The sequence below is a fragment of the Cyprinodon tularosa genome, unplaced genomic scaffold (genome assembly GCF_016077235.1).
Source record: "Cyprinodon tularosa strain WSP-4 unplaced genomic scaffold, ASM1607723v1 ctg205, whole genome shotgun sequence".
In the NCBI taxonomy this organism is placed as follows: domain Eukaryota; kingdom Metazoa; phylum Chordata; class Actinopteri; order Cyprinodontiformes; family Cyprinodontidae; genus Cyprinodon; species Cyprinodon tularosa.
In genome coordinates, this window is record NW_024038756.1 from 822,853 (window position 1) to 836,116 (window position 13,264).

The window sequence follows — 13,264 nt, forward strand, 5'->3', positions numbered from 1 at the left end:
GTCTTAGTGATCGCGATGAAAAATATTGTATATTTTTTTACTGATTAATGCTAAATTCATTAAATCCCTGCAAACATATTAGTTTTAGGTATAAATAATGACCATTGGTTATTCCTTGCTGACCGGACTTTTCCTTAAAAATTTGATAGTCTCTTCAATTTCGATATTTTAGTTCGAAACATAGATCGATTTAGATTTTATTATCCATCTGGTTCAAACATCATGGAACGGCACAATCAGCAGTACGGTGACGAAGATCTGGGAAGAACTTAGATTATATACATTTCAAAGCCTATAATAGAAAAAGCTGGCAAACCTGTATTCAACATAAAACATAGGTTCTTCAAAGCATAAGCTTGCATTTTCAATTCCTAATTTGTGTTAAATAACAGCCAATTCCCTGTTGTGAGCCTAAAGTAGAGCCAGTTAAAGATCCAAGAATTCACCATAAACCTGAGGGGGGATAAGAGGATCTAAAGACTATAAAGTAGAGAAACAGCCCTATTTGCTTTTCTTTTAAGTAAGCATTTATTTTTAGGGGTTTTTATTCAATTTATTACATTTAAATATTACAACAGCTTTCATATTTTTCCATATTTTTAAAAACATTGAAGTAATCCTAAAATTGTGTCATTAGAGAGCAAAATAGTTTAGACATTAATCCTTCATCACAAACTGGAACAGAATCAGGCTATGGAAACCAACCTTTGGACTCGATCACACACAGTACTGCTAATCTGCAAGAACAACCATAAATGTTCTGTTTAGTTTAAGTATTGGTTTGTCCCACCGCATACCTTGGCCTTGCCATCCAGGGCTCCGGTCCCTGCATAGATCTTACTGACAGAGTCGCCATTAGCTGACCACATGGTCCTGAAAACCTCCTGGAACCTGGCCACCAGCTGGGGTTTCTCTGTCAGACCCATTTGTTCTAACTGCTTGGGCAGCATCTGAAGAAAGGAGGCAGTGTGATTAAAATATTACATTTAAACTTGATGCATTAGTATCATAGGAGCAGCTGGACTCCAACCTCAAGAGCAAAGAAGGCTTGAACACTGTTGGTTCTGTCCAAACAGTCCAGGCAGTTACTCCTTATGGTCCCTCCCTGGGTTCTGAAACAAAAATTCAGAAAAACATTTTGATGTCCCATATATAATGTCTACACCTGACGAAATAAGGCGAAAACTGTATACAAACTGAGTCATTAGAGTATATAGTTTGCTACAGTTCTTTCAGCTTATAAATCATCACTGAATCAAAATATCAGACTTTGACTATTTAACCTGCTAAACAAATAGAATAAATCAATCAAACAAACCTTTTTTAATTAATTTTCACTTTTATTAGTACAGTATTGAGTATATTTCACTGCTCATGTTTTCTATCTTCAATGAATTGTTATTGAAAAGAACAACTATAATTACAAATCTCTGGTATGGATCTAGTGCTTCAAATATTATATGTATTTTATACAATTTTATTAAAAGGATCTCAGTGATTATTAAGAGATTCATCAGATGCCTTTAAGAGGAATACTGACCAAGAACTGAGAACAATGGGTAGAGGCAATTAGAAGAGCTTAGTTGTGACATGAGTCAAAGCTGAACCTGAACTCAAAAAAGAAAAATTAACTTTTTGGTTGTTAAAAGCTTGTTTTATTTTTTCAATTGGGTCCTCACAAAGCAAAACAGATCCCAGCCCTATTTTATTTTACTACCCAAGAACTAATATATATATGTATATATAATATATACCCCTTGCAATGCACTCCCGGACCACTAGGGGCATGCGTACCCCCGGTTGGGAAACACTGCTATAGGAGATCACTATCGGAAATGGGGAACATGTGCACCTGTCATCCATTGGTGTAAACATACCAGTAATACTGGTACTCTTACTGTAACGGGAAGCAGATAAAGAGAAAACGGACACATCGGTTCAGGAGGAGGTGTTTTCTTACCTCACAATTCCTTTTTCCCCTGAATAGTAGAAGAACCCGCACTCTTCTATGAATTTATTGAGCTGGGGTTTCAGGACACTGGCGAGCTTTTCAGTCTTGCCACCTCGCACATTTTGATGATAGTCAAAATTAATCATTTTCACTGCTGTGCCATGCTCTGATGCCTTCAGGTGACTCTGAAGGAGACAAAAAACGCAGAAAAGGTATTTGTTCACATGTAAGTGGAGTCAGTTGTGTCACCAGTAATTTACATTCATTATGCAAACAATGTTTTCTTTTTTTTTTCTCTAATCAGAGTAAAACGCTTAAAGGATCCTGTTTTATCAAACAGTAGGACTGGTTATACTGTCACAATATGTATAAAGATATCAAATAAAGCTTTACACTCGTAAAAAAACAACAAAAGAGGCATTTTACTCAATGTTTGAACTTGCTTTGGTAACTTGAGCCTGGCTGAAAGTAGAACAGGAAGTGACACATTCTGTCTTGAGCAACATCATCCATGATGCTTTAGCAGGAACAATTCATTATGGTCAATACTGAGCTTACACAGAGCAATGTGCAATAACAGGGCCTGCTGTGACACATCCCAGCCTGCAGCAGATTCACTCAAACTTTGCTGTTTTCGGAACGAGATAAAATCCTTTAGAACGACAAACAAAACAGAGCAGTGACTTTTTTACCTGAAATGCTTTGCTGAGCATATGTTCCCCTTCTTTGCCTCCAAGCAGGTTGATGATCACCTGCTTTCCATACAACCTCCGCAGCGCAGTGAAATGCCTAAAAAACAGATTCAGAAGTAGGGACAAATGTTATAGGTTTAACATTATAGACGGTGTGACTGTTCATAGAGCTACCAAGTTAAGATGTTTGTTTACAAGTTGCCACTTAGGGAAGTAGATGTATTCAGGATCATTATGGTGTTCAAAATTATTCACACTCTGAGTGGCGCAACAAGCAGTTTAAGTTGAGCTAGTTTTATATTATACAAAAATAAATTGGTTAAAGCCTGCAATATGAAAACAGACTATTGTACCGGTAGTGATTATATTGCAGCTTTGTATAAACAAAAGCTGTGAAAACTCACTTGGTAAATACAATAATAACCATATACTAATAAAGTGGCAAATGCAGAAATAGACAGCTGGGAATACTGTATGTTTTTTTTTATTCTACAAAATGCAAATGAGATTAATTTTAAAACATTGTTTTATAGATTTATATTAATATAATGCTAGACTATGAGTCGTATCAACAAAGAGCACAATATGTGCAAATTGAAATTAACAAAGGTTGTTTTTAGTGCTCTCTTAAAAGTCATCTTAAACTGAAGTAAACCTCTCAACAACTGCTCCAAAAGAGGCTGCGGTGGTTAGATAAGGACGGTTCCAGAGCAACATGGGTGTGGCACAGATGTTAAACCAGGAAGCCCTGGTCAACACCCCTGCCACAAAACAACTGAAAAGTACAAATAATGAATGCATTGACATTGGATCTCTGAGGTACATGAGGAAGGACAAGTACGGTGGTCATTTTAGGACATCCTCAGTTCTCGGGAAAAAGTTGTCAGCTGCTGCAAGTCTCTGGTTACATATTTAAAGTTTTCAGATGCTCTAAACGGCTTCATTACTTAAACATACGATCTACATAGTTTTCCCCAGAACAAACATTGACGGTTCAAGCCCCGGCTCCGACTTTCCATGTCGTTGTGTCCTTGGGCAAGACACTTCACCTGCATTGTCTACTAATGTTGGTCAGAGGGCCCGGTAGCACCAGTGTGCAGCAACCCCGCTTCTGTCAGTGAGCCCCAGGGAAGCTGTGGCTACAATGTAGCTTGCCACCATCAGCATGTGAGTGTGTGTGAATGGGTGAATGACTAAATGTAGTGAAAAGCGCTTTGGTCAAGTCTCCTGACTTGAAAAAGCGCTATATAAGTACAGGCCAGTTACCATTTCTTATGTTTTGAAGGTCCATCGTTCACAAATGCAAGAAGTTTGAAACCACTGGGCTCTTGCTAGTGCTGCCTTGGAAGTCTAAACTAAACCATCTAGGGAGAAGGGCCACAGTCAGGGACAATCACTCTGTTCCTCTGTGAAGAGAGGAGAAGCTTCCAGAAGGAAAACCATCTGCACATCAATCAGTCAGGACTGTATGGCAGAGTGACCAGACCAAGGCCCCTACTTGATAAAAGCCACTTGGCAGTCTGTTGCCAAAAGGCATCCGAAAGACTCTCAGTCCATGATGATACAAAATTCCCTGGTGTGGTGAGGCAAAGCTTGAATTCTTTGGGGTGAATGCAGGGCATCATGTTTGCAGAAAACAAGGTACCACTCATTACTGGGCCAGTGGAGTCATGGAGGCATGAAGGTGGCATCATGCTATGGGGATGTTTTACAGCAGCAGGAAATGGCAGATGAGTCAGGATAGGGGAAATGCAAATGTAATGACGTACATAGAGATCCTGGATAAAAACCTGCTCTAAAGCACTGTGGACTGGGGCAACGACCCAAAGTACATGGCCAAGAACTTAAAGGAGTGGCTGCAGGACCACTAAGGGACCTTCTTAGGGTGACTGAAAAGGAATTCAGACTTTAATCCAATTCTACATCTCTTGAGATATCTGAAAAGCGCTGTGTACAACTGTCCCATCCAATCCTGAGGACCATGAGATACACTGCAAAAAAAAAGGCAGATAATGAAATACCCTTAAAACAGACTTACGGTTGTAATTCCTGCCAAAGGTGGATCAAAGTTTTGAGCAAACGCTGTTAATACCTGAGTAAAATCTGTTTTCTTAGTTTTCAATTTGTAATTTGCAACAATCTCCTAAACGTAGCCAAACTTATCTCCACTCATCTCTGTCTTCTTGGCTCTAGTTTTTAAGTTATTTAGCAGCAGCCTCATAGACCGAGTATTTGAAAAGCTACTGATATCTGATTTTAGTTTATAACATTTAAGACCTTTATGACTTTTTTTAAAACCCAACAAAAAAGACGTCTTAAATCTCCATTGAGATTTATAAACAGATATGTAAAAGAAAGGTATAAAAATGAAAGGTAAAAGAGGAGGTTACAGTGGTTTAAAAGAACACAAAATGGAAAAAAATATGTAAATGGAGTGAAGCAATACCACCAAGTTGTTGAGAAAACCTACAGTCATGATTAATAAATTACAGTGTGTTAAACTAAAGCAGTATTTTTAATTAACTTTTAAACAGGTATTAAACATATTTTTTACTAAACCAATAGAGAGAACTTTTAGACAATATATGGAGAGAAGTATTGGACTCTTTCAACAACATAAAAAGAAAGAACAAGATACCAAAAAACAAAACTTGATTTTTTTTGGTGGGAAACAGCAGATAAAAGGCTGTAAATGTGTCCAAAATGTTCCCTCCAATTGAATAACTGCAAAGAGAATGTTTTGGCTGGAAGCCTCCCCTGCTGTCAAACATGCATAGATATTGAGAAGTTTATTAATCTGGTGGAAATCAAATAAAGCAAGAGAGAAATGCGAAAAAAGTCGCTCACAAAATAAATGCTTAACATTTTATTACCTTTCAAAAGCAGGTGCGTTTGCTTCGAATCCCCTTGACAGTTTGACACGATGGGAACCCACCTGCAAAGACACAAACAACAGCGTCCTTATTTGATAGATAAAAAAAAAAAATTCAACGCATATGGTGAGGATGCCCCGAAAACCTGAGAATGTGGAAAAGACATGGGTGCAGCACTGGAAACAGACAGATGAGGTCTCAGCTGACTTTAAAATAGAGACAGAATAGAGTGGGACAGGAGCAACATGGTGACACTGAGCAGCAGAGAAATCTCATCATCTCTCCAACACCTCCCTTCCCAAGATCATAGTCTTGCTGTTCCATCAACAAATCTAATACAACCAGCTGGCACCGAATCAGGGAACTCAATTCAAATCTGTGCAACTAAACCTACTGAGGCTTAGCAAGAACAGCTAACACTAGCAGCAACAAGGAAGTCTGTTCCCTGTTGTCTCTTTAATATTCCCATCAACGATATATATGCTACTGGAAAATCATTTTCTACTTTCACTTCATTTCTGTCTGTATGGATACCACTAGGATGAAAGCTAGTGGTAGCTTCTTTGCAGTTTGCATAGATCTATATTTGAACAGTGCGGTTGTAAACCACACTGCGGCCATTGTGACTCCTTTTCTTTCATGCCGGTCATGCAGGTCCAGCGGCTGCATATTTAACAACTTCCTGAGAGGATATCTGAAACCAATCAGGCTGTTGTGGGACAGTCCAGACCTGAACTCTGTCACTTAGTTTATAACATAAAAACAATCAGAAAAATCTTAATAAATGCAATCTTTTACACTGTCAGGTATCGAAGATAGATGTAACTAAAATTCATCTTTGTTAGCGTAGCATGACATTTGCATCTTTCAGCATGTAAATTATTTCCTACAGAGCCATAGTTGTAGCTCAATAAATTAGAGCGTTGTTTAAAATATGTATTTTGTGGGATCTAAGAACAACTAGAAAAATGTCAGAAATCCTAAAAGCGAATTTTAAAATAAATGTTCCGTTATGGCCAACTGAATCATCAGGAAGGTGGTCGCATGTCGTCCAGCAGACGGGCGCCAAACCATCTGCAAAGATGATAAACCACAAAACGCAGTATATAAAAAATAAGGTTGTTCACAGCACTTAGATTAAAAAGTTGAGTGGAAGGAAAAAGTGTTGTGGAGAAAGAGATAGCCTTTGAGAGAAAGCTTTATTTATATCCTATATCTTGTAAAGCCACTCTTGAACAGGTCAAAACATCTCTGGACCACAAAAATAGGTCTCCTGAGTGAAGAAAACTGTTCAGCAAACTGACCTAAACTAAAGTCTAAGACTGAATCTAAGGAGGATTGTGAAATAAGAGACCAAAATCCAACAATACAGATGATCGCTATAAGAGCTGCTTGGGTTTCGCTAACAGCTCAGTGACACCACAAGCTGATCACCCTTAATACTATGTAGCACTGCTGCAGTAATCTAAGCAAAATTAGGTATATGAACAAACTGTTCACAAAGCAAGCAGTTTTTTATTTGATCTATAAGTTATAAATATCAAAACCAAGAATAAGTTCAAGATGTTCTGATTTAATAAAAGGTATCTGCATTAAAAATACAACAATGAACGTGACTTTAACTACTCCTACTGACTATCTTGCCAGGTTTTTGCATTGCATAGCTAATGATAAAAACGCTAAATTACAGTTTTTTTCTTCTTCTAGGGGTAGCAAATATTTGGAAGAAAACTCAACCTTTAAATACAGCTAAATTAACCCCTCCTGCTCAGGTAGTTTATCAGAGGGCATAAAGAGGATAGCCTACAAGCCACGACGGGTAGAAGGGGAGAGCTTAAAAGGTGCGTCAAAGCAGGAGGACTACCCTTGTGTCTGAAAACAACCCCAAGCCCACTAATTTGTGTTTTGAGTAAAGTGGCCTTGAATAGGGGTCTGATACAGTCTTAGCTTCCTGCAGCAGATTGCTGTTGTTAGAGGTTAACGTGGATCCAGCTGCTGTGGGAATATTGGAGAAAATCAGATGAAGTGGTTAGAGGTTGTTTTCAGACCAGACTCTCTCACCTGACCCAAGAAGTCTGGGAGCTGAGAAAAACAGAAAAAAGGCCCTTTACCAACCACTATTACTATCATTAACCTCCCCCACGTTCCTATCTAAAGTACCAATCTGTGCAATGTCAGGACGGGAGCAGATAAACTAGACTAAGGCTGCTGTAACACGGTCAGCTGTGAGGACATAAATGGAAGTTGAGATATGATCAAAATGGTATTTCCTGGACAGGTGCCTTAAAGAGGAGCGGAACTAAACATTTATTAGGAAGCTTGACATTTGATTTTCCGCCCATGAACTCTGACATTGCACAGAAGAATGCCTATCTGCAGCAATAAAGCAGCAGCAAGAGCAGCAGAGCCCCCACCCACCCAAAAATTATATAAAAAAAAATACAAACAAACAAAAAGAGACGCAAAACAAAACTGAACAAAAAAGGTTATACCAGGTGGGGGTTTTCATCCAGTCCATTAGGGTGCCGATTCTCATGTAGGTGCAACAAAACACCCTTAATGGACTTTTTCTGAACACAGCGACAAAAGGAGTTAAAACTGGTATAAAGGCATCTGCTGTGACAAGAACTTGTTTTTCTGTTTAACTTTTATGTAACTAATGGGTGTTTGTTATTAAATACCACTGTACATTTGGTTGCTTCATACTGGACTTTTTTAAGCTTTCTTAAGCTATAAATGGGACAAATTGGGAAGTTTTCTTACCTGCTAAAGAGATGTTCCCTACAAACCTGTTATTTATAAAAAGGTTCTCTATACTTTACTTAAAATCAGCCATTAGGAATATTTTCTTTAACTTTATAACAAATAACATCCACTAAAAAGACTGTTCAGGGTTATAATATGTGAAATTGAGTAAAGGTTTTATAACAAACACAACATGGAAGCAGGAATGAATGAAATAGGAGGTGCCAAGACCCTGACTGACTGGGAACCTTAGGAGAAACACTGCAAACACACACTGTCACAGGAAATGATATTGACTGTCCCAACTATGGTGGCAGTATCCACTATCACTTATCACAACTGTCTCCTGAGTTCAATAAAAGCCTGACATAATCGATGGTGCTATAAGACACTTTCAGTACCTGGATTCCCGGCTGTTCCCAGAAAAGAGGAATGGAGCCCCGGATCTGGATGAAGGAGGAGACTTTATCATCCAGGAAAATAGCCTTAAAAAAAGGAAAACTTTTGTCACACGACTAATTGATCAGATGTTTTAAAGAACATTCAGAACAAGAAAGAAAGGCAACATAATTAGGCCGATAGTTTATTCGCTAAATTCATTTAGTAGACTTTCCAACAAAAAAATGATTACAATGATTCTCCCTTTTATCAGAAGAAACACGAAGGTAGAAAACCTATAATCATTTAATATGAAAACAAGATTAAAATCTGTCGACGGAAACTTGGCAACACATTTAACAATAAAACAAAGCTTTGAGATTCTCTAAGTACAATGACTTTAAAAGCTCAGTTTCATGTTTTGAGTATTTACAAAAAGTCTATCATCATTATTGAAAAGTAATATTTATATGTATAAAATGTATTCACTGATATAGAAACCGTTGACTTATGAGCTAATAAGTGTCATTACTAAAATAGTCTGATCCGCAAGGTGCGTTAAACATAAGCTACAGTTTGCAAAGAAAAAGCGCTAAAATTAAAGCCACATTGCAATAGATATAATATTGGAAGGTTTAGTTTATAGCAACTTAAAAATGGACTGACTGGTTTACAGAATGCACCCATCCAGTATTCTAAGCAGCCACTTTTCAGTCTGGAAGAGCTGCGACTAACCTGTTCCGTCTCCACAAAGTTGGCCACTTGCCCGTCATCATTGGTTCCTCGGACATTGAATCGTGTCCCGGCTCGCTCCGAGCTCAGGCGAGAGAAGATGCAAGCCTTGGCCTGTTTGTGGCCTGCGTAGATAGTCCTGATCTCCACGCCGCCGCACATCAGCCTCAGCAGCCAGTCATCACAGTTAACTCCATAGTGTTTAAGGTGCAAGTGCAGAGACTGGTTCCTTGTTATTTATAAAGAGGGAGAGAGATCTAATTAAAAAAAAAATAGAAAATAACCCAGCAGAATCCATTTTTGCATATATGCTAGCTTTCTCATTCCAGGTCATTTGAAAGCCAAATATATGCCTAAAGGCCTTTCTATGAACTTTAAATAGTTAGATTTTAAGGTTGCTACCAAAAGAAGCGGTTGTCTGTGGTGTCCTCTAGAATCCTGCGGTGTGCGTTGAGACTTAGGTCCATGCTGGCTCCAGTGGAAGACCAGGCAAAGTAAAAGTGACCGGAGTTTAGGACCTTGCGGACCTCAGCAATCCTGTCCTCATCAGCTGGATCATTCTTCAGAGATATAAAGTCTGTCTGCGTGACCCTGAAGACCTCTGAATCCTGCACCTTTCCTACAGAGCTGCATCCAGTCACAACCACCAGACTGTGGAGCATGGAGTCACCTGGAATATTAACAGAACAAAAGCAGGTGGTTAACTGCAATTTGATGCAGTTCTGCTTAGGAGGAATTCAGCAGCCAGTCTAATCTCAGCCCTCCAGAAGACTGAGCTTTAACCTTTCACGATCCTGGTCCCTTGTTGTGATAACAAGAGCCTTCCAGGTCGTACGTGGGATGGCAGAAAGCAGCTTATGACTAACTGACACGAACCAGAGGGGCTTTATAGCTGCACTTGACATTAGCCATTTAGGGAAAAGTCATTTTCTGTTTTCCTACCAAGGTTAAGCCGGAGAACTCCCAGAATTCCATATGCATCAAAGATCCTGGTATAGGTACTTTTAATGGTCTCCTTTTCTGCTGCCGCTAGAGGAGAAAGAAAAACATAATTAGCAGGACATCCTAAGTGTCATACTACCACTGAACCGCCCAAGGATGGAGTTTAAAGATGAACAAGATGGCTCACACAAAACGGCAACAGCTCCTGATTCGAACATGAGACATTCCTCCCTGGTCCTCGTTTCCACTATGACACTATAAGGCGGTGGATCCAGCTTGTGATAAATACGATATCCTTTGCTGAAGGCCATGGCTGATCCAAGGGGAAAATACTGTTTTTACCTGGAAACCAAAGGAAGCAAATAAACTCCTGTGTCAGGCGTCCACATTTTTAAGATGAAAGGTTAGTGAATAACTTTTTTTCTAAGGACTAAAACATATGAAGAGGAAATCATGGACTGCAGGATGTTGGATGGATTTTAAATTATGATAAAACAGAAAGTAATTCAATTAATATGTTATATTATTAATTCATCAAAGCACATGTCCCAAACTTGATCTGTTGTTTTTTTTTTTTAAATCAAACTCATAAAAGTGCATTTTGCAACAAAAAGTCTAAAACATTCCACCAAAGGTTTTGGTACATGTTGATTTAAGCGCATCAAGCAGTTGCAGCAGTAGAAGTTTTTTTCAGCTAAAATTTAAGATGCATTTCTCAACGTTCCATCACATCTCTGAGGCGCTCCATTGGACTAAAATCTGATAACTGTGAAAGACTTCCAGTTCCCCCATCACAGGAACAGGAGTCTGAAGAGGCCTGCACAATTAAGACTATACAGTCTTAAAGGCTTAATATACTGTCCAAAGGGTAAATATCCATAACCAGCAGCCCTAATGGTGAATGTAAAGCAGGATTCATCCAGGATTTCATATCGAGCCTACAATGATATTTTTTCAGCTATTTTTGGCTTACTATTACTGCTATATTGACATCAACAAGACTTTGAGTTCTCTTTTTTGGACTATAATCCATAAACATTTTTAGTCAAAAAAAAAAAAAAGGCAAATCAGCCCAACTTTATCAAGCCAAAATGCTGAAATCTAGAGTTGATACCACAATCGACTGATTCACTATGTTAATGAGCAACTGACAAAGTTATCAAGGACCTGTTAAGTGTATGTTCAATTATTTAATACATATTCACATTGATTTTAAGAATGTTAGGTCAGTTTTTTTGCAGTTTGTGCCAGTTGCTCTGAAGCTGGATCATGTCATTTTAAATCCAAGGCTAAAGGTCATTGGATAGACAAATTACTATGAAACAGATAAAATCAGGCCAACTGCAAATCATAAAGTTGGAAAACAAAATAATATCTTTCTAAAGGTTTCCACATCTTATCAAATATCCTGCTCTGATTCTGAGTAGGCCAATAAATCTAGTCAAGAGTGAGACACTGCATATGTGTGAGCAGAGCCTACAGAAGAGAACCAAAACACAGCACCTGATGCTTTACATAATACCTTTATCTTAGTTACCTATTGTACCAAAGAGATCAAGTAGAAGACTGGGGTTAAATCTATATTTATACACAAACTTCATCCTGTTTGCAGCTTGTCTCAGAAATGATCTACAGGTGCTGGTCATAAAATTAGAATATCATGAAAAAGTAGATTGATTTCAGTAATTCCATTTAAAAAGTGAAACTTGTATATTATATTCATACATTACATACAAACTCATATATTTCAGATGTTTATTTTGTTTAATTTTGATGATTACAAATGACAACAAATGAAAATCTCAAATTCATCATATCAGAAAATTAGAATATTACTGAAGACCAATAAAAACAAAGGATTTATAGAAATGTTGGCCAACTGAAAAGTATGAACATGAAAAGTATGAGCATGTACAGCACTCAGTATTTAGTTGGGCCTCCTTTGGCCTGTATTACTGCAGCAATGCGGCGTGGCATGGAGTCGATCAGTCTGTGGCACTGCTCAGGTGTTATGATAGCCCAGGTTGCTCTAATAGTGGCTTTTAGCTCTTCTGAATTGTTGGGTCTGGTGTATTGCATCTTCTTCTTCACAATACCCCATAGATTTTCTATGGGGTTAAGGTCAGGAGAGTTTGCTGGCCAATTAAGAACAGGGATACCATGGTCCTTCAACCAGGTACTGGTAGCTTTGGCACTGTGTGCAGGTGCCAAGTCCTGTTGGAAAATGAAATCTGCATCTCCAAAAAGTTGGTCAGCTGCAGGAAGCATGAAGTGCTCTAAAACTTCCTGGTATGTGGCTGCGTTGACCCTGGACCTCAGAAAACACAATGGACCAACACCAGCAGATGACATGGCACCCCAAACCATCACTGACTGTGGAAACTTTACACTGGACTTCAAGCAACGTGGATGAAGTGCCTCTCTTCTTTTCCTCCAGACTCTGGGACCTTGATTTCCAAAGGAAATGCAAAATTTACTTTCATCAGAGAACATGACTTTGGACCACTCACCAGCAGTCCAGTCCTGTTTCTCTTTAGCCCAGGCAAGACGCTTCTGACGCTGTCTGTGGTTCAAGAGTGGCTTGACACAAGGAATGCGACAGCAGAAACCCATGTCTTTCATACGTCTGTGTGTGGTGGTTCTTGAAGCACTCACTCCAGCTGCAGTCCACTCTTTGTGAATCTCCCCCACATTTTTGAATGGGTTTTGTTTCACAATCCTCTCCAGGGTGCGGTTATCTCTCTTGCTTGTACAGTTTTTTCGACCACATCTTTTCCTTCCCTTCGCCTCTCTATTAATGTGCTTGGACACTGAGCTCTGTGAACAGCCAGCCTCTTTAGCGATGACCTTTTGTGTCTTGCCCTCCTTGTGCAAGGTGTCGATGGTCGTCTTTTGGACAACTGTCAAGTCAGCAGTCTTCCCCATGATTGTGTAGCCTATAGAACTAGACT

At 38.9% G+C, this 13,264-nt stretch overlaps 1 protein-coding gene across 15 annotated transcripts in view; it reads right to left on the bottom strand.

The window, feature by feature from the left end:
- synj1 (synaptojanin 1) overlaps positions 1–13,264 on the bottom strand; it is a 37,287-nt gene that overhangs the window by 22,867 nt on the left and 1,156 nt on the right. For 10 of the 15 annotated variants that reach the window (XM_038284986.1, XM_038284983.1, XM_038284985.1 and 7 more), the window contains exons 2-12: positions 10,501–10,655; positions 10,314–10,400; positions 9,774–10,041; positions 9,375–9,600; positions 8,663–8,746; positions 8,009–8,086; positions 5,517–5,578; positions 2,644–2,740; positions 1,961–2,136; positions 1,031–1,112; positions 798–950 (exon numbers count right to left, since the gene is read on the bottom strand). In XM_038284986.1, coding sequence (XP_038140914.1) covers positions 798–950; positions 1,031–1,112; positions 1,961–2,136; positions 2,644–2,740; positions 5,517–5,578; positions 8,009–8,086; positions 8,663–8,746; positions 9,375–9,600; positions 9,774–10,041; positions 10,314–10,400; positions 10,501–10,624 — 1,437 coding nt within the window. In that variant the 5' untranslated portion in view covers positions 10,625–10,655. The remainder of the gene's footprint in view (positions 1–797; positions 951–1,030; positions 1,113–1,960; positions 2,137–2,643; positions 2,741–5,516; positions 5,579–8,008; positions 8,087–8,662; positions 8,747–9,374; positions 9,601–9,773; positions 10,042–10,313; positions 10,401–10,500; positions 10,656–13,264) is intronic. The other 5 variants (XM_038284990.1, XM_038284991.1, XM_038284997.1 and 2 more) reach the window with 1 other exon arrangement.